General features: G+C 36.7%; 2 protein-coding genes across 3 annotated transcripts; both read right to left on the bottom strand.

Moving 5' to 3' along the window:
• Window positions 1–524: 524 nt before the first annotated feature.
• On the bottom strand, window positions 525–9,931 carry LOC127619304 (peptidyl-prolyl cis-trans isomerase FKBP1A-like). Of its 2 annotated transcripts, XM_052092171.1 has the most exons (5): window positions 9,791–9,931; window positions 9,650–9,697; window positions 3,974–4,086; window positions 3,385–3,509; window positions 525–2,100 (listed from the first exon to the last, which is right to left on the bottom strand). In XM_052092171.1, exons 1-5 carry the CDS (start codon window positions 9,825–9,827, stop codon window positions 1,854–1,856), a joined length of 570 nt encoding a protein of 189 aa, XP_051948131.1. In that variant the 5' UTR covers window positions 9,828–9,931; the 3' UTR covers window positions 525–1,853. The 2 variants fall into 2 exon arrangements, with proteins under 2 accessions (XP_051948131.1, XP_051948132.1); XM_052092172.1 differs by having other exon boundaries at window positions 1,958–3,509.
• A 2,479-nt stretch (window positions 9,932–12,410) lies between these two features.
• On the bottom strand, window positions 12,411–26,271 carry LOC127618655 (sodium-dependent lysophosphatidylcholine symporter 1-like). Its single transcript, XM_052091231.1, has 14 exons — window positions 26,200–26,271; window positions 25,878–25,997; window positions 25,216–25,340; window positions 22,001–22,133; window positions 19,051–19,129; window positions 18,411–18,583; window positions 17,858–17,948; window positions 17,619–17,740; window positions 15,421–15,504; window positions 15,159–15,242; window positions 14,848–14,960; window positions 13,824–13,967; window positions 13,389–13,565; window positions 12,411–13,052 (listed from the first exon to the last, which is right to left on the bottom strand). The coding sequence occupies exons 1-14, from the start codon at window positions 26,239–26,241 to the stop codon at window positions 13,013–13,015; spliced, it is 1,527 nt and encodes a 508-aa protein (XP_051947191.1). The 5' UTR covers window positions 26,242–26,271; the 3' UTR covers window positions 12,411–13,012.
• Window positions 26,272–26,350: the final 79 nt, after the last annotated feature.

Below are 26,350 nucleotides of genomic sequence, written 5' to 3'. Positions count from 1 at the left end.
AACTTGTTCATGACGTTAGTCACCACCTCTTATTTATGTAGGAGGCTTTGTTGAACTATAAACTATATGTTCTATTTATATTGTTATGTGTTCTATGTATACTCTCAGTAATCATTAACTTCAGCTCAACACGCTTTCCTTCAGTGTGTAAGAAATATATAGAAATTATCTACTAATTAGTTTACTTTCTTTTACTTGATGATTCTGCTAGGGGTTGGGGGCCATCAAGCCATCTTATCAAAGTTTTATTTTCATAACATTTACATTTGTTCATTTGGCAGACGCTTTTATCCAAAGCGACTTACAAAAGAGACAGCAACTATTGTTAGTTACTCTGGACATTTGTTAAATGGATTTTAAAGAACTGAACAACTATAACAGGTTTGTCTGACTAATCCAAATATTTATAGTATTACTAACATGTTTTAGCTTATTCTGTTTTAGTATAATTCATGCTGTGCTAGATTAATGAGGCTCCAAAGAAAGAAAGTTTTTTATTATTAAAACACAGATTGGTTATCAATACCAGTGAGAATCAATAGTATAATCAATCTACAATCCTAACTGAACAAAAACAGTTTCTACCTTAAAGGGATTATTAAACCAAAAATGAAAATTCTCTCATTAGTTAAAAGATTTTTAGAAGAATATTTCAGCTCTGTTGGTCCATACGTTGCAAGCAAATTGTGACCAACATTTTGAAGCTTCAAAAGCATATAACGGCAGCATAAAAAAAAATCCATAAGAATCCAGTAGTTAAAAACATATCTTAAGATGTGGTCTGATAGATGTGGTCTGATAGGTGTGGTTGAGAGACAGATCAAAATTTAAGTCCTTTTTTACTTTAAATCCCCACTTTCACATTCTTTTTTTGTTTTTGGTGATTCACATTATTCGTGTATATCGCCACCTACTGGGCAGGGAGAAATTTATAGTAAAAAAAACTGAAATAATTATGTTTCTCACCCACACCTTTCTTATCACTTCAAAAGACAGATTTAACCACTGGAGTTTTATGGATTACTTTTATGCTGCTTTTATTTGCTTTTTTTATTTTGGTACCCATTCACTTGCATTGTGAAAACCTAAAGAGCTGACATACTCTTATTAATATCTTTGTTTGTGTTCAGCAGAATCGTCATACACATCAGAGACAGCATAAGAGTGAGTAAATGATGAGAGAATTTTCATTATTGGGTGAACTATTACTTTAAGGTAGCTTTCATATATTATATTAAGGGTAGGCTTAAAGCCCTCCTAACACCAAAATGATTACTCGTAAATAAAAACAGTATGGAGATACTTGTTTGGCATGAAAAAATAAAATCAATAAACCAAGCAACATTCCCCAAAGCAGGTAAAATCACTTTATTGCAAAAAAACAAATGTATATTCTTAATTGATTTTGCCTCTGTATGTCAATACATATGCAGTGAATAACTATTAAAGCCATAGATTTCATGCTTGATCTGTAATCACAGAAATTGACAGCATCAACTCAAGTATTTAGGTCTGCAGATGTCCTTTGAATTAAAATTAAATTTTCATGTCAATAAAAATAGTACTGCCACTTACTCTGCATCTAATTTAATCACATCAATTGTCTAGGTCGCACGTCAACAATGGCAATTAGTGTCACAATGCACTTTAAATCTTACCACAACCACTTTTTGTTTTTCAGTATGTCAGCGAAACAATTATCACAAAATCGTTACAAGCACTAAAAGTGGCATGCATTGCTGCAGTGTCAAATGTGTCAACAACAAAAAAGTAATAAATCATACACACAGCAAAGCAAACACAGTAAAAACTGCACTTGTTAATAAGCAAAAAAAAATTCTCCTCACAGTCTGCTAGCTGTCCGTTCTGTGGGTGTAAAAAAATCTATTATTTGTACACAGCCCTGGCTCTGTAAATGGGACAAAAACAACGTGGGTCATACCAATCCACCCAACACTACTCCAGCCAATCAGCAACAGGGGGTGGTTCTTGCACGTGCATAGGATGGGGGATGGGGGCAGAGCAAGAGGGACATTCATTAGAAGAGCGACGGCAAATCTGGCTGATGTGAACTTTCTAAACTCCAAGGAGGACAAATGGCTGAGAAACAGACCAAGAGAAAAAGGTCAGACAAATATAAACTAAAAAAGAAGGATTATGATAAGTCGAGGGCAAGGAGCCCCGTAAACATCGGCAAAACTTTTCAGTGGTGGAGAGACATCTGAGAGTTAAAAGGCTTGAAGACAGATTCAGAAGTTGGTCTTTTTCTTCTCGATAGGTGGGTAACATACATTTAGCTATGTTTCGCAGAACCCATAGATGCTGTTGTTGTGATGTTAGATTTAGTAGCGTAGAACCGTCTCATCTTCTCTGGTCTCAAGCCACCAAAACTCAGTGTGAGAAAATACTATAACTTTACAATATGTAACAAATGTAATAACTTATAACAATAATAACTAATCTCAAAAGAATAGACACATAAAGGGTTCATTCAATGGTTCAAGTTTAAAGGAATAATTCACCCAAAAATGAAAATTATCATTATCATTTACTCACACTCATGCCATTTCAAGCTCATATTACTTTTTGTCTAATGTGCATAGGCGAGCTGGAAGGCAGAGAAAATTTGGCTGAATAAGGACAACATTTTTGCTTTGTTTCTCATCCAAATCTATCAAATCAATTCAGAAGACATAAATTAAATCACTCGAGTATAGATTACTTTTATCCTTGAAAGTTTTGGACCCCATTCACATTGTATGCATAAACACACATTATTCAAAAATTCTGCAGAAGAAAGTCATAGGGGATTGACACAGCTTGAGGGTTTGTGTGTTTTTTGCTATTTGTCCCGGCAACCTGGGGCTTCCTGCCAAGTTTTGTGTTCTTTTTATTACACCTCTTCCTCCTCATGTCCACTCTCTTTCCTTTTTTCACTCTTTGGGGGTGCCATTTGAGTGAAAGCGCACATTGGACCCCTCAAACCCCCAGAAGAGCTAAAGAAAACCTGCTTTGATTAACTATATTAAGGATATTGCAAGGTTTTTGGTGATATCCTATCATCAGCATTCATCTACATGAATGCTGAAATGAGATTAAAAGACTTTACGAAACAATTGGATATATGGGTACTACTATAGAAATCAAGTACAGATCTTTCTAGCTTCTCTTTGAATGTCTAAAAGAGGAACAATGTAAGGATGCTGATGCTGAATAAGGCTGGTTTTGAAAAGAATGACTGAAAATATGGCCTGACAGAAAGAGAAAACTGATTTACAACAGATACTGCTGTCAGTTCCTTATGATAAGACTAAACATTTTGACACTTGAAACTTTGCAAAATAATGAAAAATGAACAAAAGAAAGTGAAGAACATTAAATTACTCCAAACTGAGAAGCTCCACATCAAAGACAAGAGTGGCGTTTGGAGGAATAATCCCAGGATGGCCTTTGTTACCATATGCATAGTCAGGTGAACAGGTCAGCTTTGCCCGTTGGCCCACACTCATCTAAAAGATGCATAAATATAAATAGGAAAGAATTATTTGAAATGTTTCCATTTAAATATCAGTACCAAACAAATGTTGGAGCCTAGATCCGAATTTCATAGTGTTTTATTATGCTATTCTTTACACTGTAAAATACTTATGAAAGTCCTCACGTGAGGATACTAAAGCTAGATTCATGTTAATTCTGTAATGTGTTGTTAGATGTATTAAGCTCTTACGTTATCTGGTGTCATTGGTTTTTGCATGTTGTCAGTAAGGCAAGGCAGCTATTGTTTTTGTGTTTTAATGAGTGGGCAGCACACCATTATTGAAATATAACTACATTAATTTGGATGTGAGGTCTCTAACAAAGAAAGAATTCTCATTTGTGAATTTTAAATGTAAAGGTGCATTCAATATTTTTTGTTTATGTTGCACTCATACCCTCTGTCACTCCAGAATGAATGTTAAAAAGCACTACACACCTGCACAATACCTTCCTCCCAGCCACGAATCACTTCCTGTTTACCAATCTTAAACTTAAATGGCTTGTCACGGTCACGGGAAGAGTCAAACTTCCATCCATCTGTCAGACAGCCTGAAGATTAGAGAGGAGAAGTAAAAGGCCAGAAAAACAGGAAATGAGGTTAGAGCATCAGATTGTTTTATATTCGATTTGATATATCTGTGGGGGTTTCTGTCCCTCCAGCCCATATCTTATAATAGTAAATTGTCAGGATGCGAGATATGCACCTCTTTCAATAACATGGCAAGTATAGAGTAGCATATCCACATAAATATTAAACTGGCAAAGCTGGTGTTCTGCAACACATTGGGGACTTGCACATCTGTACCTCTTCATGTATGGCAACTGGAACTTTCAGGCGTTATATTAAATGAATAAGACTTTATAGCAATGGACAGGCTAGCTGTACGTTTTACATTTACATTTAGTCATTCAGCAGATGCTTTTATCCAAAGCGACATACAAATGAGGAACTTAGCAAACAATTTGTTATACAAAGTTTAACAACATCTACAGTGTTGCACTGCCAAGCTCTCATAGACCGCAGAGAGCGAGTTGGAGCATATACCTGGAGAAATTCATTGAAGTAAGAGGATGCGGTTCCATTGGCTGTTCTGAAGGCCAGAGTCAAAGCCTTGAATTTCATGCAGGCAGATTCAGGTTTCCAGTGAAGTTAAATCAAGAGAGGGGTAACATGAGCCCTTTTTGGCTGCATTCTGGACCATCTACAGTGGCTTTATTGTGTTAGCTGGGAGGCCAGCCAACAAAGCATTACAGTAGTCCAGTCTTGAATTTACAAGAGTGTGAATCAGCAAGACCGGCAGTTGATGAGATGTGGGCGGTAAAATTAAGCTGGTCATCTCTTAAAAAGGGTCATGGAACGACAGGTAGAGCTACATGTCATTTGCGTAGCAGTGGTAGGAAAAGCCATGTGCCTCAATGATCAGTTCGAGTGATGTTGTGTATATCGAGAAAAGGAGAGGTCCAAGCACTTATCCTTGAGGAACACCAGTAGTGAGCTGGTGTGACTTGGACACCTCTCCTCTCCAGGGAGCCTTGAAAGTTCTGCCAATGAGGTATGATTCAACCCATCCAAGCACAGTTCCTGTGATGCCCAGCTCAGAGAAGGTGGACAGGAGAATCTTGTGGTGTCTCTGTTGAGTGTCCTTTTTTGAAGCAAGATTGATGTTTGTCAAGTAGGTTGTTCTGTGAGAGAAAAGAAGACAACTGGTTGTATATGACTCTCTCAATAGTTTTAGACAGGAAAAGTAGGAGAGAGACTGGTCTGTAGTTGTCGACTACTGTCGGGACATGTGTTGTTTTTTGAGCAGTGGAGTTACTCGAGCCTGCTTTAATGTATTGGGAAAGTTTCCTGTTTTATTCTAGTAGTGCTCTTCAACATTAGTGGTTCATGATCGGATGCTTGATATTAAGAAGCCTTCTGATCTGTTGCTATGACTCTTTGAGCATTTTGTTAATTTTGTCTACTGGAGTACTCAGACTAATTACTAGAGTATTGGTCGAGTACTTGAGGGGCAATGACATGTACATAACTGTATATATACTAACATGCTTGACAAATGTGCATTGCGTCTTGTTGTTCCAGTGTTATAAAATAATCTGTTACAAAATGTACAACATTTTGCATCATCAAAATATAATGCATCATATTTTGTCATTATGTGAAGATTCGCTGCCCAATTCATTGAAAGAATGTGCACAACGCTCGTCTCTGCCTGTTCTTCCTTCAGGTTACCATAATAATCTTTGTAAGCGCACAGCAGTTTTTTTAGTGACTGTCTGAACGGTCTAGTTTCAATCGCGGTTGGCTTAACAGAAGATGCCACAATCATACATTTTGTTTAAATGTGAGTTAATTTCAGTTCAGTTCTGTTTTGAAGATGCTGCATTCTGTTCCATTTAGCTGCGCTCAGTCTAGCTCTTTGAAACACTCGCAGCGAGTTGAGTTCATTGCAACACACTTGTGTTTGTGTGCATGTGTGTGTGTGTGCGCAAGTGTTTGCTCCTGGGGGAAAGCCCCGATGCTCTGTATTGTTGTTTCTGTGATGATTCATGAAGCATTCCATTCAACTCGGAGAGTTAGAATTTCTATCTTTCAACTGGGAAAAGTGCAATGGAATGACACTTTATGTCAGATTTCTAACTTGGAAACTCATACGGAAATCTTTAACTACCATTTCATCAAGATGCAGGTGTATGTTATGTCACCCAGGGAGGTTTACAGCCGGTGATAAACATTCACTTTTATTAAATAATATCCATTAATTTGTAAAAGTTCTTACATTAAATGATAATAAAAAAAGTTTAGCAAATGTTTAGCAGAGACAGGAGTCAAAAGGAGTTTTTGTTTCATTAGACCAGAGGAAATTTCAACAAAATGTAAGATCTTTGTCCCCATGTGCACTTGCAAACTGTAGTCTGGCATTTTATGGCAGTTTTGGAGCAGTGGCTTCTTTCTTGCTGAGCAGCCTTACAGGTTATGTCGATATAGGACTCCTTTTACTGTGGATATAGATTCTTGTCTACCTGTTTCCTCCAGCATCTTCACAAGGTCCTTTACTGTTGTTCTGGGATTGATTTGCATTTTTCATACCATACTGCATTCATCTTAGAATGTGTCTCCTTCCTGAGCGGTATGATAGCTGTGTGGTCCCATGGTGTATATACTTGCATCGTATTGTTTGTACAGATGAATGTGGTACATTTAGGCATTTGGAAATTGCTCCCAAGGATGAACCAGACTTGTGGAGGTCCACAATTTGTCTTGGCTGATTTCTTTTGATTTGACCATGATGGCAAGCAAAGAAGCACTGAGTTTGAAGGTAGGTTTTAAAATACATCCACGGGTACACCTCCAATTCAGTACACCTCCTATCAGAAGCTAATTGGCTTATTGTCTATAGGCTTGACATCATTTTCTGGAATTTTACAAGCTTCTTAAAGGCACAGTTAACATAATATAAATTTCTGACCCACTGTAATTGTGATATAGTCAATTAAAAGCGAAACAATCTGTATGTAAACAATTGTTGGAAAAATTACTTGTGTTATGTACAAAGTAGATGTCCTAAACGACTTGCCAAAACTATAGTTTGCTAATATGAAAACTTTGGAGTGGTTAAAAAATTAGTTTTAACAACTTCAACCAAACTGTATGTAAACTTCTGACTTCAACTGTATTTAAACATTGTTTAAGGCTGTTTCACACAGGAAGCGGCATGCGCTAGTGTCTAGTTCATTTTCAATGATACGCACATGGAAAGTGGCAAATTGCAGGCGGTTTTGCTAGCAGTGCTCCTACACCCAAATTCCTGCCACTTTCATGTCCACGGCTCTTCGCGGCAGGCGTCGCAAGATATACAAATATTTGATCTTTTTCTGAGCAGCTGCAGCAGCTTTATTCACAGCCAATCATACAAAATTTTACTGAGCTCATAGCAGACTGCTGAAAACTAAATTTCCTGAGTTATATTATGCCTCATAAATCATGTGGAGATTTGAAAAAGCATGAGTTGTTTTGCCAGGTAAGATAAAGTGCAAAATTAAATGTACAAAAATAAATACAAATTTAAAAATTAACAGAACTCAGTGGGTGTCATGAAGCTCTATGTTAGTGTGATGAGGCAGGCAAGTAATAAGTATCTAAACGCAGCTTTATTAACATGAAAATAAACATACTAACTCAGAATAAAAAGAAAACCAAAACACAGGGAACAAAGCACAGAGCATAAACAATACATGCAAAGACTGACAAAGAAAACAGGGAAAACCAGGGCTTAAATACACTGGGGAAAACAAGGGAACGAGGGACACCTGAGGAAATAATCAAGGGAAAACCAATCATAAAATGAAACTACAAAGGACTACAAACATTAACAGGAAATAGGAACTAAACAAGAAGTACAACATAAAAGACAAGACCAAAAACAACAGGGAATATGACAGAGCCCTCCCTTTAAGGAGCGGATTCCAGATTCTCCACCAAAAAAATCGAATTGTCACTGAGGCGGCCACAGGTCCGAGGCAGGGTCAGGAGGCCTGGGAGGCGGTCGCAGGGCCGAGGCAGGGTCAGGAGGCCTGGGAGGCAGTCGCAGGACCGAGTTAGGGTCAGGAGGCCTGGGAGGCAGTCGCAGGACCGAGTTAGGGTCAGGAGGCCTGGGAGGTGGCCGTAGGGCCGAGGCAGGGTCAGGGGGCAGCCGCTGGGCCGAGACAGGGTCAGGAGGCCTGGGAGGTAACCGCAGGGCCGAGACAGCATCAGGAGGCACTGGTAAGGCGGATGGGAGGAGTCATCTCTGGGAAATCGGCAGGAGCCGCAGGAGGAATAGTCTCTGGGGGAGCCGTGGAAGGCTCTGGGGGCGGAGCCGTGGAAGGGAGTACAGGCAGAAACTGGGGAACAGAAGCCCTTCTTCTTTTCCTCCTCCTCCGGATGGCTGAAGTTGGCAGCCCTGGCTCTGGGACGGATGAGGCTGGCAACGCTGGCTCTGGGACGGACGAGGCTTCCAGCTCATACCAGATCTGTATGACATTTTTTCTTTTACTGAACACACATGAAGATTTTTTGTATTTATGATATATATATATATATATACCAAACATTTGGTATCAAGCTTTTTGGAGCTTGAAAGTTCAGGTCACCATTCACTTGCATTGTTTGGACCTACAGAGCTAATATATATATATATATATATATAAATCTTCATTTGTGTTCAGAAGAAGAAATAAATTAATGCACATCTGGGATTGCATGAAACTGAGTAAATGATGAGAGAATTTTAATTTTTTGGTGAATTTAAAAGACAATAACAACCCATTATTTGTATGTTTTTGGGGACGTTCTAAAAATGTGCTTTTAAGGTATTTTTTTTTTTTTTTTTATAACCATAAATAACCTTCCCAGAAAGTTCTGGGAGCCAAAAATTGTTAGTTGGAAACATCCCATGGCGGTCGTCTTAATCCAGACAGTGATAATCCGTCTGTCCGACGCCGCCAACCTCGAGATCCAGCATAACGCCATAAAATTCATGTGTGCAACCAGTACACAACAAATTTGATATTTCATTTTGAAATATCTGCGAACAGTGGTTGTCACCCGTCCCGTAAAATACGGGATTGTCCCATATTGAATCAGTACGGGACGCGATTTGTCCCGTAGCCTATTTAAACTGGTCAGATGGCGTCACAGTGAAAATGTAGATTGCCAATTTAACATTGATATAAGATGGAAAATTTGACTATGGTGGGTAAGCGACCACCTGAAAAGTACACTGTGGAGGTTTTTCTATATAAAAGTTCAATAAGAACAAACAATATAAACCATCCAAAATGTATACATAAATAAGATAAAGATGACAAATAATCGAAAAAATTTTAATAAATATATTTTTAACATATAAATTATGTATTTTATATAATAAGTAATGGATCAGGAAAGTTCTCATTTTAGCATATAAGAAAGAATATACCATTTTTATTAATAACGCTTATTAACGCAACGCATTTATTGCGTTTAAGTGTCCCTTATTTTAAAACTTCTAAAGTGGCAACCCAAAGTGCAATATCAAAATCTAAGCAAACTGACCTAAAAATATCAGCAAAAATCATAAATTCAACTCACCAACATAATGCACCACGCATGTCTGTCCTTTTTTGGGAAAAGTCCTTCCTGCAAAAGCAGCGCGAGTAGAAACCAAGAGATTGAGTGTGTGACAAAAATAGATTTCTTCACATGGTAGATTTTGTATTAGTATGATTTTACCATCGCCGGGGGTTGTGGTCTCTATATCCACTCCCATTTTGTCCCACTCGGGTGTATCCTTCACAAGAGCTCTCCAGCAAACTGTCTCTCAAAAATCTGTGTGTAGACAGAAGAGAGCGACGCTGGTGGGTCACATGACCGCAGTGGAAGGCACGCTGTGCGCACACACCGGAAACTCAAAGAGAGGGAGAGGGTCCAATCCAACAGAGCTGTTCAGCTTGTTTTTTACGTATGTATTTTACTCATAAATTCAAAAACCCCATTATAAAAAAATCCATAGGAAAATCCAGAGGGAACCCATGGCGAATTAGACTTCCAGGTTTGTCTACAAATTGATGTCACGGCTGAACAGCTCTATGCCATCACCAGAGGTGAGTAGAGTAGCCAAAAACGTCTTTTAAAAATGAATTACTCAAGTAGATGTGAAAGTTCTAATGTTAACAATCACTTGAGTAAGGGTAAAAAAAAAAAAGTATAGAATTAAAATAATACTCAAGTAGCGAGTAAATATTTAATTCCGATCGGATCATTATAGGATTAACAACTTGCATGCATGAATCATCATGTGATCTTTTATACCCCTGTTTCAGTGATAGTTTAAAAATGAATATGATGATAGAATTAATTCATCCTCATGTTCTTAATCAGTGTGACTTGGATACAATGAACACAATTAAGGAGATGTTAGACAGAATTTTAACCACCTTTCACTTCTATTTGTTTGTCAAGTGAATGGTGAATGAGGATGTCAGTCCCTAACATTCTGCCTAACACTTTGTTTTTGGTTCCAGAAAAGATGAAGACACAAAGATTTGGAACAACGAGGGTGAGTCAGAATTATGTCAGAATATTATCATTTATCATACCTAAAATCATTTCTGCAGAGACACGTTACCACCAGAAGCCTGCGGTCGGCTAATGAGCGGCGCCTTGTTGTACCAACAAAAAGAGGCACAAAAACACTTTCCCGGACTTTCGATTTCACTGTTGTTTCCCTACTCCAACCGTGACACACCCTCGTCTTCAAAAAATGACTAAAAAATATTTTACATGAGCACATAACCATGCACTCATTATATATATACGTATATATATATATATATTATTGTTGCACTCTAATCTGTCTGGGATACTACTCTGATCCTAATGGAACTTTGTAATACAGCAATTTTCATGCTGCTGGTGCCTTAAGATGAATCGCTCATGATGTATTATTACTCTTTTGCAAGTCGCTTTGGATAAAAGTGTCTGCCAATGAATAAATGTAAAATGAATAAATGTAATTTATGGGTGAACTCTCACTTTAAGGATGCTTGACAGATCGTGTCTGAAAATTGGAAGAAAAGTTTGGAAATGTTTAAAGCAATTATTACAAAAATAAATTAAACAATGTCTAGCAGGCTCACTTATATATGTAATATATTGCATATTTTTAGTTATGAATCAAAGCTAGATGTGCATTATTAATGCCTAATGTCGCTATTTCACAACTTTTTAAAGTCCTGCATGCATTCTTATAGTTCAGTATATTCTATTCGGCTTACATTATACTGTATACTGTACTGTACATTGACAAAATAATTTAGATCATTATTGTACAATGAAAAATGAAGTTGCACCTTATCCATTTAGAGGACCGTTATACTCAATTGCGCTGTCGACAATGGATGAGTCTGCGTGGCGTTGCGACGCGACATCGTTCACGTCCAATGTAGATAGTTTGTAACATGGATGTATAAGCACTGATGTATTGCAGCACTGATATAAGAAAATGTACAATTAAAAACTGAAGAAAATAGAGTCTGTATTTACAGAATTACACTGACCATTACCACAGCAAACAACCCAGCATTATCATCATCAACACAAATTACTATAATGTGTTTTCTTAAGTTGAATCCGTAATTATGTATGCTGACATTTTCTGGTTCTTTTGGTGTTGAATGAAGGCATCGTATAAACGTAACTTCTGTGGTATATTTTGATAATCTTGTCATATGATTTTAAAAGATATTGCTTCAAAGCTCATACCTAAAATATGTTTGAAATTACATTATTTTCAGTAAGCCATGATATTAATATCACTTAAACAAGTGGATTATTCATAATTCCCTTATTAAATCTAATTCCTTACAATAGAAATTGTGAACGGATACAACGAGAGGTATTACGATTTTAATGGTGGAGAATTGTATTTATCTTTCTTATAATGGTTGTCGAACGCAACAAATTCCATTATATGTTTTCCACATAATAATGACATAGAATGCGGACAGTTTAATTTAATTTCTAACACACATACTGTTCCTACAGGAATAATAGTATCTGGTATCTATAGATACATATGGTTGAATCTACAGTATCATACTTCCTTCTTATTAAAGTACCTCACCAAGTTTCTGAACACCAAATATTGTGTAATAGTCTCTCTCAACATACTGCTTGGGCTTGTTTGGACTAAATGCCATCTTATGCTGGCCAATTTATATTTTATTTTTATGTAAAAACCTGCTTCTCGATCAGAGCCCGGCAGCATCAAATCTGTATTAATGCCTAATTTCTAACAATAATCATTGAAGACTTGGGAACAATTGAGAAATGCACTTTTTACCCCCAAAAATGTATTTGTATATGATTAACCATGCATGTATATATAGTAATTATACATAATTGTCTAAAAGGTCTTCAGCATGCTATAAGACAATATATTTTGTGATGCAGCAATTTCCTTCAGAACTAAAGCACATAATCATATTCAACTAAAAAGAGAGATGTCTTATTTTTTTGGACAACAGGAATTGGTGTAATTTCGAAAATTTTCTGTAACCAATATTTCAAAATAATGTTTTCACTCGGGAACATTTGAAAAGGACTTTATTCCGTTTTCAGTTACATTCTGAAAACCATTTAGTTAGTTTTTCATTCCTTGGAATCTTTCCAGTCCCTATAAAGGACATTTTAAGTTATCATTATATGACCCTTTTAACTATATAAGTATAGTTCTCCATGGCCTGATTTGGGTGTGTTGGAGCACCCCATGGGCTGAAATCAGTCAATTAAACTACTAAATATGCAGTGTTTGGGGAGCTCCACTGAGAAAGATTGAGAAACACTGATCAAGAGAAAGTATTACACTGAGATGAAAAAAACAAAACATGTTCATGATTCAGTTGGAGAGCCTGTCAATGTTACAAAAGTTGTATATGTGAAATACTAATTGCTTCATATCCTCAGTTCTTCTTCCTTCATGCTGTTTTCTGCCCTGTGTATATAAATACAACACAGTGAAGGCACATTTAAAACAGCTATTGCATCTTATTAGACATCTTATGTAAAACTGGATGTTAAACATGAATGTAAGGACTTCAAGAAGTTACTTCTATACAGAAAGAAGTAGTGGCCACATACGAAAATAAATTGTTATTGTTATTTAAATGTACTGTATATCAACATTGCTTCTTTCTCATTCTCTCTTTTATTCTAATTTATAATCTAGTCTTCCAAAAACTGGAAAGCATTAGTAAGAAAAGTAAGCATGTAATGTACATTATATATGACATATTCATGAGATTTACCATACACAAAGAGGAAAACTCACCCTGCTTTCCTTAATGCTTTCTGGATTTGCTGCCGTCGCTCTTCATTGATAGGATAGAAGTAAAACATCACTATGCCCACCAGCAGAAGACAAATGGGCACAGGAGCGAAAAGAATTCGCAGTGAGTATATAACCTCAGGATTGTGCCTACAGGCACCAGGTTTGTATCCTGCAAAACTGAGTTAAGCAAAAGGGAAGAGAACATTTTATGGAGCAGTGTGAAATCACAAAAGCAGTAACTTTTAGCATCATAAAAAAAGGAAAAAGAGATTATGCTCAGCAAATGTTTGAAAAGGAAAACATTGGCATGTGCAACAACATCCTTTCCACCGCTAGCGTTACGTATATTTTCTAGTTCCACTTTCTAATCATTGTTGTGAATTATTCTGTATTTTTCACCAACTATAAAATAGTTTGACTGGAGGAAGCTCTTACTGTAGTACCAAGGTAGAGACTCCAATAGCCATTCCTCCTCCAAATTTGTTGAAGAAAACATAACAGGAGTAAAACAATGGTTCTAGATCCTGGCAAGAAGGGTTCTTGACCTTGAAGTCATCCACCACATCTGGCAACATGGACCTAAAATATTTAAAAAACGTATGATTCTATGGTAGTATGACATTGTTTTTGTATTATATTTGTAACTGAACAATTATTGGTGTTTATTTAAGTATTGAGTGTTTGACATGGTCTTCTGCTGTTGTAGCCCATTCGAATCAAGGTTTGACATGTTATGCATTCTGAGATGTTATTCTGCTCACTACAATTGTACAGATTGGTTATCTGAGTTACTGTAGCCTTTCTGTCAGCTTGAACCAGTCTGGCCATTCTCCGTTGACCTCTCTCATTAACAAGGCATTTCAGTTCACAGAACTGCAGCTCACTGGATGTTTTTGGCACCATTCTGAGTAAACTCCAGAGACTGATGTGCGTGAAAATCCCAGGAGATCATCAGTTACAGAAATACTCAAACCAACCCGTCTGGCACCAACAATCATGCCACAGTCAAAATCACTGAGATCACATTTTCCCCATTCTGATGGTTGATGTGAACATTAACTGAAGCTCCTGACCTGTATCTGCATGATTTTATTAATTGCGCTGCTACCACACAATTGGCTGATTAGATAATCGCATGAAAAAGTAGGTGTTCCTAATAAAGAGCCAAGTGTAGATACAGTACACAACTTATATATACAGTATATAAATGATTCTAGCTTTGTGCATTACAGATTGGGAGGATAGGCTTTTCTTGTCTGAGTGGGGTCCAGTTTCAGTATTACATCATTCATTCTGAATCCACCAGTGATGCCAAACTCCATACAACTAATTCCCAAACGACCACCATCTGGTTTACGTAATGTTTTATAAAAGCAAGAGAAGTGCATTTGCTTGGGTCGAGTATGTGTTGTAGTGAGTGTTTGAACAATGGAGAGATATTAGATGAGGGTTATATTACCAAGGGAGCAGATAGAGGGCTGCCAGACTGGTCCCAGCTAACACAGACATAATGATGAAGACGGGAAAATTACTCCTCACTAGGGATATTACAGTTAAAGCTGGGATATAAGACTGCAGAGAAAGAGGTATGAAACAAAGGAAAGGATTAACTATTTGTTCCAAAAATCAACATTTAAAAAGTATTTGCATTCACATTACATTGCTGCATTTAATATTAACAACATACAGTTACATTTTTAATAGCATTCCTATTCTTTCTCTATGCATTTAAAAATAAATCAGGAAAAAGGCTTAAAGAGTAGTGCTCACTGATAGGCCGATGAATATGGTGGTCTTCTTGCCTAATTTGACCAAGAGTGTCTGCCATAATGGAATGGACAATGTGGCTGCTGTCTGCACAAGAGCAAAGAGTATTATAATGTATGTAACTAAAAAGTCCATACTGCATAATGAGGTATTATTAGTTCAATAGTTTTTGGAAATTGAACAAAAGTTTTAAAGGTTATTTCTGAAAAAAATTTACTTCACAAATGTAAATGTAGAATACACTTTGAAATAATGGATCCCTCACCAGTAAAATGAGGACAAGGTGCTGAAAATATTGTCCCATATCTGCTGCGTGAGTACAAAACAAGGCAAAATTTCCCTGAGCCATCTGCAACAAACATCATTATTAGGACATTGGTCAATCATGTTCCATGACCTTTACATGGCATTTCTGATTACGAGATGTGGAATTTACAAAATTATTTTAATTAGAAAGTCTGGCTAATAAATCATATAGAGCAATTTGTAAACTTAAAACGATTTGCAGATAAATCGAACATCATGGTCTTAAAAGCAAATTGTACTCTACACTAGCTTTACAGTACATGAGAGCAACATCTAGGTGATTAAATATTTAGAGCAGAACAAAACTAGAAAAATGCTTATGTATGACTTTAAGATATTATGAATTTCCATGACTTTTGCCGTCCTGTATAACACAATTTTAAAATTCCCTTATATTTCCAGGTTTTCCATGACAGAGGAATTGACAATATGCTTGTCACGATCCCCTGTTGTCTGCCCCGTGTTTCGTGTCACCGTCACAAACTACACTTCCCATGTTTCCCGGTCCTCATCATTCTGTCATTGTTCGCACCTGATTGTCGTTTGTTTTCATCATGTGTCTGTGTATTTAAACCCTGCTGTTTCTCCATTCCCTTGTCGTTCGTTTTTCACTGTTTTGATGTTTCCGATGTTTGCTCCGTTGCCTGGCTTGCCGTTTTTTTCAATCTGTCGTGTTCATCCAGTTCCGTGTACCTTCGATGTTCTCCTGTTTTAGTTTTGTTTTTCCCATGTGGATGTTTCATTTGTTCCTGTTTGTCTTGTTTTCTCCTTTAATTAATAAAATCCGCAAGTAGATCCAAACTCCTCATCTGCCCTCGTCTGCACTCATAACAATGCTCCATCAGATCCCAATCAACTCTATGACTAGCAGTGTTGAGTAGTAATGTACAACACATAATCTGGATTTTGTACTCCGATTCCAAAAAAACAAGTACTTGTAATTAGATTATATTACATTTTGATTGTCAGATTAGTTACTTTATGGATTACATGATTATGAAAATTAATGAGTGTGCAAATCCAATTTTCTTTGGAATGCTAATTCTAAGTGCAATTTACATGTCAGTGCAAGTGGCCGTGGGTGGGAGTGTCTGTACACAAACTGTGGGTGTATGGTAATGAAGTAGCGCAAAGCGCAATTTGCTATTTTCCTGAGAAATAGCACGTATCAAAATCACATTTTATCGCAGCATAGCCTATACTCAGTTTCTGCATTTGCAGTTTTGAGATTCCACCAACAGGCAGTAATAAAGTTCATGTCCAAAAAATTATTAATGAGATTTGTGTTAAACTATCTTTAGGTCATGGGTAATTTTTCAATTATTATTTATATTTACAATTATATTTATGATCCAATTTGTACTGACATTTTTCCACCTGTTGTCGTGGAGTGATTTTTAAGTCACTGCAAAAGGGTGGGAGAGATTCAAAAGTTTGAGTTTAACCCCCATCATTATTTTGATTATATTTTCATATAATTTGAAGGGCAATTTCAATTTAGAAATATTTTAGTTTAATTTGATCATGTTTCAATAAATAACTTTTAAAAATCAAAATTGACCAGTAGAAGTGAAGTGTGTTCCAGTACAATCACTGTTCATTCTGTCAGTAGATGATTAATAATACTTACACTCGCTATAATTGAGCATAAATCAAAATTCTGATGAGAACCACATTTTCCATGTGTATAAAAGGAGCATATCACTGTCATAGAAATATGCCTGACATACAAAGAGCACAAGAATTAAAAAAGGACACAAGTTTATGCACAAAAAGAAAGTCCCAACTTCTGTTCTTGTAATTTATATAATACAGTCCATTTACACTACCAATTTATTATGAATGTGATGTCTTTGTTTATATCTCTGGTGCTATAATAGTGTGAAATTTCGCCAATCCCACTTGCGCCTAGACTTAGCATATTCTTGCACGAAAATAACAAAACATCAGTGCCATGCCCACGGACTTTGCACGTATGACTTATAGTATGGCATTGCACTCTTAAAATAGGTCCCATAATTGAAGATTTCTTGGTAATTTTTTTTTTTGTTTATACAAGCAAGCAACATTTGAAACCTCTGTACTTCTAGTGTATTGGGTTTAATGATCCCAAACACTTCAATATACATTGATGATTCAAAAAGACAAATCTCTGACCTGGAAGGCAATTGAAGAAAAGAGGAAGCCAAATACAAGCTGCACATATGGAATGTGACACACCACCATCTTCATACTAGTTAGGTAGGACTTATTTATGCGGTCCAGTTTACTCAGAGGAGCTAGGGTGAAAAGTAAACACACCACAAATGTACATATTTATATTAGACAAGAAGACACTAAATTCTGTCCACTGACCGAAAACAAAAATTAAGTCTGTGTATGTATGTTGGACTTACCTAATTGCTCTTTTACTCCAATAAAAAGCACAAGGCAACACAGGAAATAAAGCAGTCCTAATAATAGTGCAGCAGTCAAATAGGCTCTTCTCTACAGAAATTAAAGACTATTAAAAATCCATTCAGTTAAAACATTGCAACATCCATAAAAATATTCAAGTATGGAATAAGAATACTAGAAAGAAGTAAATGACTGTGTGTCAAGTTTAGCAGTTTGGCTAGTTAAGCAAGTTTAGCACAACTCGTTACAAAATGGTTGACCTTAAAATATCTTGTCTAATTCCTATTACTGGTTATAAAATAGAAGAAACTTTGTTGCTGATTATATTTAGTGGTAAATTATTTCAAAAATTATATATGGAGTGTTTATGGTCCTATATAGCCTGTATGGGGCACAGGTTAAGAGTACAGTAGACTGGCACTGCATTCTCTGGCACTACAGTTTCAGACAAAGGCCCCAAGTTTGCTCAAAACATCAGGGAGTATCTTTTACACATTATTTTGACTGTATTAAAGTTTTTTTAACCAAAACTAAAAATGTGCTAAGTCTCACTGTATTTTGAAGTGTCTCAGAAATGCCATCAGGTGAGGTCGTGACGTTCCCAACGGGCAATTTTGTGTCATTTTGCGAGCTGCATGCTTGCGATTTCTTGGCGTGGTACACCCCCACTATCTGACCCTGAATGGTGGCTCCCGCCAGTGTAGCAAACACTTCCATTCCCATTCCTGAAATTGTTAGAGAACACAGCTCTCCATTGTTTTGCTTTCTTCTTTTATAGAGTAAATATATTTCTGTTAAAGTTACATCCTATATATCCAAGTTTCTGCTTTCTATTTCCACTCTCTGCCTCTTCCAAATAATAAAAAGGCTGTAGATTAGAATTTCCTTCACTGATGATTAATCTATAAAGAGATTTTCATCAGCTAAATATTATTATTATTATTACAAGCAGTTAATACTCATACAGTAAAAACAAAATATATTTTGGGGCATATGTCTTGAGATTTTCATTTTTAAATTGTAGGAAAATATTGTAAAACTGTATAGAGCAGTGGTTCTTAACTGGTGGTTTGATACTGTCTTGGGTCACAACATGATGCTCAAAGTAAAATCTTGGTTCTGAAGGAAACCCCAGTTGAGAAGCACTGGTTTAGAGGAACTGAGTGTAGGTATAGTAATATGTTTTTCTTACTGTAGCCGGTGGCTGAGTCTCGATCTCTCTCATTACCTCCCAGAAACATGTTTAGGGACGAATAGGGCACATGGTAACACTGAACAAGAGAGAGAAAAGCTTTTGGAATCAAGTATGAACCATAATGTGGATAAGCACAAATATTTCAAACATGATTGTGACAGGGCGGAGGGCGGGTCATGATTTTGCACACCCGGCCCCTAATTAGGTTAATCAAGCCTCAGAGAAGTATAAAGGAGATATTTACGACAGAGAGATTTACAGAAAGCTGTCCAACATCTTTGTGTGTTTGTATTTGTGGTTCAGTTATACACTCACCTAAAGGATTATTAGGAACACCTGTTCAATTTCTCATTAATGCAATTATCTAATCAACCAATCACATGGCTGTTGCTTCAATGCATTTAGGGGTGTGGTCCTGGTCAAGACAATCTCCTGAACTCCAAACTGAATGTCAGAATGGGAAAGAAAGGTGATTTAAACAATTTTGAGCGTGGCATGGTTGTTGGTGCCAGACAGGCCGGTCTGAGTATTTCACAATCTGCTCAGTTACTGGGATTTTCACGCACAACCATTTCTAGGGTTTACAAAGAATGGTGTGAAAAGGGAAAAACATCTAGTATGTGGCAGTCCTGTGGGCGAAAATGCCTTGTTGATGCTAGAGGTCAGAGGAGAATGGGCTGACTGATTCAAGCTGATAGAAGAGCAACTTTGCCTGAAATAACCACTCATTACAACCGAGGTATGCAGCAAAGCATTTGTGAAGCCACAACATGCACAACCTTGAGGCGGATGGGCTACAACAGCAGAAGACCCCACCGGGTACCACTCATCTCCACTACAAATAGGAAAAAGAGGCTACAATTTGCAAGAGCTCACCAAAATTGGACAGTTGAAGACTGGAAAAATGTTGCCTGATCTGATGAGTCTCGATTTCTGTTGAGACATTCAGATGGTAGAGTCAGAATTTGGCGTAAACAGAATGAGAACATGGATCCATCATGCCTTGTTACCACTGTGCAGGCTGGTGGTGGTGGTGTAATGGTGTGGGGGATGTTTTCTTGGCACATTTTAGGCCCCTTAGTGCCAATTGGGCATCGTTTAGATGCCACGGCCTACCTGAGCATTGTTTCTGACCATGTCCATCCCTTTATGGCCACCATGTACCCATCCTCTGATGGCTACTTCCAGCAGGATAATGCACCATGTCACAAAGCTCGAATCATTTCAAATTGGTTTCTTGAACATGACAATGAGTTCACTGTACTAAAATGGCCCCCACAGTCACCAGATCTCAACCCAATAGAGCATCTTTGGGATGTGGTGGAACGGGAGCTTCGTGCCCTGGATGTGCATCCCACAAATCTCCATCAACTGCAAGATGCTATCCTATCAATATGGGCCAACATTTCAAAAGAATGCTTTCAGCACCTTGTTGAATCAATGCCACGTAGAATTAAGGCAGTTCTGAAGGCGAAAAGGGGTCAAACACAGTATTAGTATGGTGTTCCTAATAATCCTTTAGGTGAGTGTACATTAAAATATGATTTATATTGTCAAGCCAGTTCTCGCCTTCCATTAATCTCTTTACAATGTTACACAAGTGACTACAGTTGTTTGAAAACTGCAGTAGTGGTAAGTACCACATTTCATTCTTGAGTACAGTATGCATCACATTGACCACTTCACAGGAAAGTAATGGGTACCACAGTGACACTGTTTATTTGTGTGCAATCTAAAATGTATGCACATTCTGTCTAACTCAACACTGTAAATACTATTAGTTATCTCAAATAGTAAAATACATTTTAAGTGTTTGTTCACCCAAAAATGAAAATTATCCCATAATTTACTCACCCTCAAGCCATCCTAATTTTATATGTCTGTCTTCTTTCAGTCAAATACAATCTGAGTTATATAAAAATATATCCTGGCTCTTCCAAGCTTTATAATGGGAGTGAATGGTACCTTAGATTTTGAAGCCCAAAAAAGCACATCCATCCATCAAAAAAGTAATCCATACGGCTCCAGGGGGTTAATAAAGGCCTTCTGAAGCGATGCATTTTTGAAAGACAAATATCCATATTTATAAATTTATAAACTATAATCACTGGCTTCTGGTAACAGCCGTCCGCATGTTCATGAGAGAGATGAGTTCTGTCATATGATAAAGCTGTAGTGTAAGCTCCGGTGAGAAGTGACGAATGCGAACGCGAATGCGCAGAAGATAGAGGAAGCCAGTGAATGTGCAGGATATTTTTAAATATAACTCTGATTGATATTGGCTGAAAGAAGAAAGTCATATACACCTAGAGAGTGAGAGTGAGTAAATTATGGGATAATTTTCATTTTTGGATGAACTAACCATTTAAGGCTTAATTTTTTACTATTCTTAAGTTAGTATACTTTAATTAAGTTACCGTTACTCTCTAATCCCTAAAGTTGTCATTAATAAAAAAAAATGTAAGTGGTCCTAATTAAACAGTACTTGAAATGAGCCCTTGCTCTTGAATTTTTGGTCAAAACAAGTAACATTTTGTAAAAAATAATAATACTTGATATTTAAAATGTATATAGTTTTAATTCTTATGATAATTGTTGTTGTTTTGTTGTTGATGGTTGTGATTTGTGGGAAGCCAACATTAGTCTGATTAATGTTACCTCTGATTAACTAAATTTAAGCCATTCTTTACTCAAATTAATTTAACAGAACTATAGATTTATGTGCACTAAGAAGTACTGAAGAGAATCCAATGTGTCATATGGCTAACCGAGATTCCAGTCATAATTTCCCTTATTTTGTATAAGATGAAGACATGTTTTTCAAAAATAACTTAATTATGGATGTCCCCCTATGCAGGAGATTTTCATGACAATTAAACATTTTTTTACTTTTGATGTGTGAATTTTTAACTGTGAGCATGCTCTTGATAATGATGTGTGAGCTTACACTCATGAAGGTGTCAAACAGACAGCACCATGTGAAGTACCAGCAGAAATTGGAGGCAGGGGACATGGCATCCTGTGGAGTATACCAGAGCATGATGTAGGATAGGACCCCCAATGGCATTGAGAACACAATCCTGCACGCAAAGCATAGTTAAGCAGAGAGTACACATGCAAAACATAAAAATGCACATTCAAAAAGAGTGCAAAAGTGCCAGCCCACTTTTTCATCTGTCTTGGTTCCAAAAGTACTTTTCCCATTTTATGAAATCCCTATGAAAAAACAGTTCTAAAGTCGAGAAACAACATATTTTAAATGTATAATATTTAATACTGTGCAAGCACAGTACAAATCCTTTAAAATGCCCAATGGACAAAGTGGTGCCCAAATAAATTACTTTCTATTGTTCTGTGAGCATTCATAGATGGGCATCGTCCCACTGTTAGTGGAGAGACCTCTTGGGACACCATGGCAGTTACAGTCGTTGAGTTGGCAATGCTAACTAATCTTGTTGTTTGCATTCAATATAAACTCAATATTCTAGATAACTAGATAACATGATACCTCAATTTGAGCTTCCATCTTGCTTGTGAAATTGGTGAGGTGTGTAATGTTGGCACCTCAGTGGCATTTTAAGGGCAGGTTTTTGGGCAACGCTGCAGACTTATTTGATTGATGGTTGGAATGCAGAACAATTTTGGTCTTGCAGCTCAAGGTCTGAGTCTATTGGCACTGGCTGGCCAGTTGATAGCCCTGGCCCGATAGTGGAAAAGTGGCTATTGAGACCATCACCAAGCAGAAGTTGTTGTCAAAAACAGCATCCTCAACTGACAACTCTTTTGAGCAACATGGCATAAAGGTATAATTAAGCCTTAATAATTTGCTACAAATACAATACTATGAGAATGCACAAAAGATTGACAGGCAGATAGCATCAGAGACCGCGGGCCACAGAAACATTTTTGTTCACCTTATGCTGCTTTCATTTATCAAAAAAAAAAACTCCCTTATGGAAATAATTTATTGGATTTTTACTTCTAGAACCAAACTGTTGTACTCTTTAATGCATTTGAATCAGTAGCACACTATTCCCATAGAAATCCATAATTTCTATGTTAAAAAATAGAAATAGGTCAGAAGCACAAGTGTAATTTGCATGCAACTTCCTAAAGAAATATTAGTATCTAAAAGATACTAAATGTATGAGAACTAAGATCCATTATTGTTATATTGTAAAAAAAAAAAAGTGTTGGTCCAAACTTGTACAAAATGTATATATATATATATATATATATATATATATATATATATATATATATATATATATATATATATACATACATTGCCTGGTCAAAAAAAAGTTGCCATTTGGATTTAAATAAGCAGATACTTAAGAGCCATTGATTCGATCATTATTACAGTGATTAATATGTTTTAGCTGGCAGCAATTACTTTAAACCTAACTGATACAGTGTGTAGCTTCTCGTTTCTTAAAGGGGTCATATAATGCCATTTTTGTACAAGTTAATATGAATCTTGAGGGTCTAAATGAAAACTTTGTAATATACTTTTATTAAAAATTCTCATTAGTATTTTAAGAAAACACTAATTTTACCTGCTCAAAAACAGCTCTGTTTTCAGCACGCCGTTTCAGAGCATATGACTTTAAATGATAATGAGCTTTGGTCACCCCGCCCCTCCGTTCTGGAGTTATTCTCCGTAGAACTGTTTTTTTGACATTACTTCTTAATCAGTAACATACAAGTAAACCAGGTGTAACTTAGTGTTACCATGTTAACTGTAACACCTGCGTACACAGTTTTTAATAACACAATAACCATAACGCGTTGTTCATTATAAACGTGGGATTATGAATTATATTGAGAACGTCGTAACGTTATGGAAAACATGCGGTAATGTACCCTGAGTGTAAACATTAGCCACATTAATTGTGAAGCGTGCAAGTGATTTGCAAAGATTAATATAAAGGTTAATAAAACGTTACACTTACTTCTTCTGGAGGTGCAGAGGGAATATAAATAGTTGGTACCGAATCTTTTTTCAGCAGCAGCTTCTTAGCAAAACCAGCTTTATACTGACCCTCGTTTATAAAGCAGTCTGGTGAAAAATGATTCACGCAAAACATGACGGACCACAATCGCTTAGGCACCATTCTGCTCCAGTGTATCAACAATGATGACAGACTATGATTGACAGCTCGCTCACGAGCGAGGGCGGGTCTGTGTTGAAACACTGCTGTCAATCAACAATCCTGGGAGGGGCGTTCGACCGTGTGACGTCACACGGTCGAACGGCTCGATTTGAGGCAGGGGAAAATATATAAGGAGATTAAAACAAAAACACTGGATGGATTTTTATCATAATAGGATGGTTGTGTACAGGCACAGCCAACACACATTTCAGTACAATCAACTTGAAAAAGTGCATGTACCATTATATGACCCCTTTAAACAACCATGTTGGGAGACAAATCCTGTGGTCATGGATAAGATGTTAGGAGGGGCAAATTATTGGCCTGCATCAAGCAAAGAACACCACTAAGGAAATTGCTGAAATAACTGGAATTGGGTTAAGAACTGTCCAGTGCATTGTTAAAACCTGGAAGAATAGTGAACCGTCAGCTTCACGAAAGAAATGTGGTCGGAAAATAATCTTGAATGATCGTGATTGGAGATCACTAAAAAGCTTGGTGTATTCACATCACAATCAACAGTAGAACACACGGCTATGTTTAATAGTGAAAGTAAGAGGATTTCCACACGCAAAATGCGACTTGAATTTACAGGATTGGGACTGGGATTGATTTATTTAGGATTTTTTTAGTCACAACATAGTTCCATTTATGTTATTCCATAGTTTTGATGACGTTACTATTATTCTAAAATGTGAAGGAAAACAAGTTATTATAATAAAGAATGAATAAGTGACCCTAAACTTTTGAACGGTAGTGTATATACTATTTATATACTGTAGATTATACAACTATTAACGTCATTCACTTATGTAAAGAACTGCTATGTTCACACTGCTACTGGTGGCCTCTTTTAAAACAGGTCTAGGATGCCCCTTTTGAGTGAAATGTGTTAGATTTTAGGAAGTGCTTTACACCTATTTTGATATTAACTGGTATACTTTAATAACTCTCATGAGCACAAATGTTTTCAGAGTCATGCTTTCGGCCTTCTCCTGTCACTCACCAGGGAATGAGTTTGCCGATTCGTGTCCGGCCGCTCTTGCTCACAGTATATCCAATCAGAGGATCAGTAATGGCATCCCAAGCTCGACCGAGGAAGAGAATGATGGATGCAGAGAAGGCCCCCATCTATAACAAATTAATTTACTTGGACTAAAGAAAATTACAAATATGTAGACACATTCACTGATTTTTCCTAAAACATGTCTTATGGAATTTACTAATGTTTACTCTCCAATTTTTGTTATATACCTGTCATCAATACTATAAAAACCAGTTCAAAGAAAGAGATTGCCTATAACTGACAGGCAGTTATAGGCAATACATTAAATTTTACAGAATCTTTCACAGGTCTGCTTTTTTACTTCCTGTGCTAACAGTTTATAAAAATAGCTTTAAATATGGCGTGCAGATATGACATGCAAATTAAGCAAGAATTGAGCAAGACCAGGATGGAGCCTTGTTTTATAAATAATCAGTTGTTAACAATTCAACAATTCAAACAAATAACATTAACACTACAGATGTGTAGGGTCTTTTCATGGATTGCTCCCCAAATTGAAGGGTGTGGTTAGAAAATGCATTTCCATAATGCATAATTTCCTCAGAACTTGTAAATGTAAAAATTGTTAAACGTAAATAATATGCCCTCATCGTCACACTCACCTCCACAACATCCAGTAAAAAGATCTGCATGAAGAAGCCCTTGGCATTTGAAGTCATTTGATAAGGCATTCCTCCAACAGCATAGCACAGCTTCCTGGATAAAGGGATGCCTGGTGCTCTCTGAAGTGAATCAATAGAGAAGCATCCTGAGAATTATTTTTCATCTTGTTTTATATTTCTATGTTAATTTGAAAGCACTTTTTGTTTAAAATATTAACATTCAAAATGAAAATAGTCTCATATGCAGCTGTTTTAAATATCCAACTTTTGGAGTTTAGTCAATACTCTAAAATAATTATCTGCAAAAATAGATATAGTATACCGGCTGATTGTTGTCATTTTCCATCGCAGAGACTATTCTCATCTGTTCGGTTGTCCAGTATAATACCACTATCGTCGGTCATCGAGCAGAAGAGCTGCCTATAACAGTTTTTATAACACTTATACTAGTTACAGAGTAGGCGTGGTAATCC

This window comes from Xyrauchen texanus, chromosome 25 (assembly GCF_025860055.1).
Source record: "Xyrauchen texanus isolate HMW12.3.18 chromosome 25, RBS_HiC_50CHRs, whole genome shotgun sequence".
NCBI classification, from domain to species: Eukaryota; Metazoa; Chordata; class Actinopteri; order Cypriniformes; family Catostomidae; genus Xyrauchen; species Xyrauchen texanus.
Note: the sequence above shows the minus strand (reverse complement) of the source record. Positions and strands in the feature narration are given on the sequence as shown.

Coding starts and splice junctions, on each gene's coding strand:
- LOC127619304 (XM_052092171.1), bottom strand. CDS start 9,827: ATGGGAGTGGATATAGAGACCACAACCCCCGGCGATG. Junction 9,698..9,790: donor GACCACAACCCCCGGCGATG/GTAAAATCATAC, acceptor CTGCTTTTGCAG/GAAGGACTTTTCCCAAAAAA. Junction 2,101..3,384: donor GTGGAGCTTCTCAGTTTGGA/GTAATTTAATGT, acceptor TCTGTTTCTCAG/CCATTTGTCCTCCTTGGAGT.
- LOC127618655 (XM_052091231.1), bottom strand. CDS start 26,241: ATGAGAATAGTCTCTGCGATGGAAAATGACAACAATCAGCCG. Junction 15,243..15,420: donor ACCTTGTCCTCATTTTACTG/GTGAGGGATCCA, acceptor GCTCTTGTGCAG/ACAGCAGCCACATTGTCCAT. Junction 14,961..15,158: donor CCATATTCATCGGCCTATCA/GTGAGCACTACT, acceptor CTTTCTCTGCAG/TCTTATATCCCAGCTTTAAC.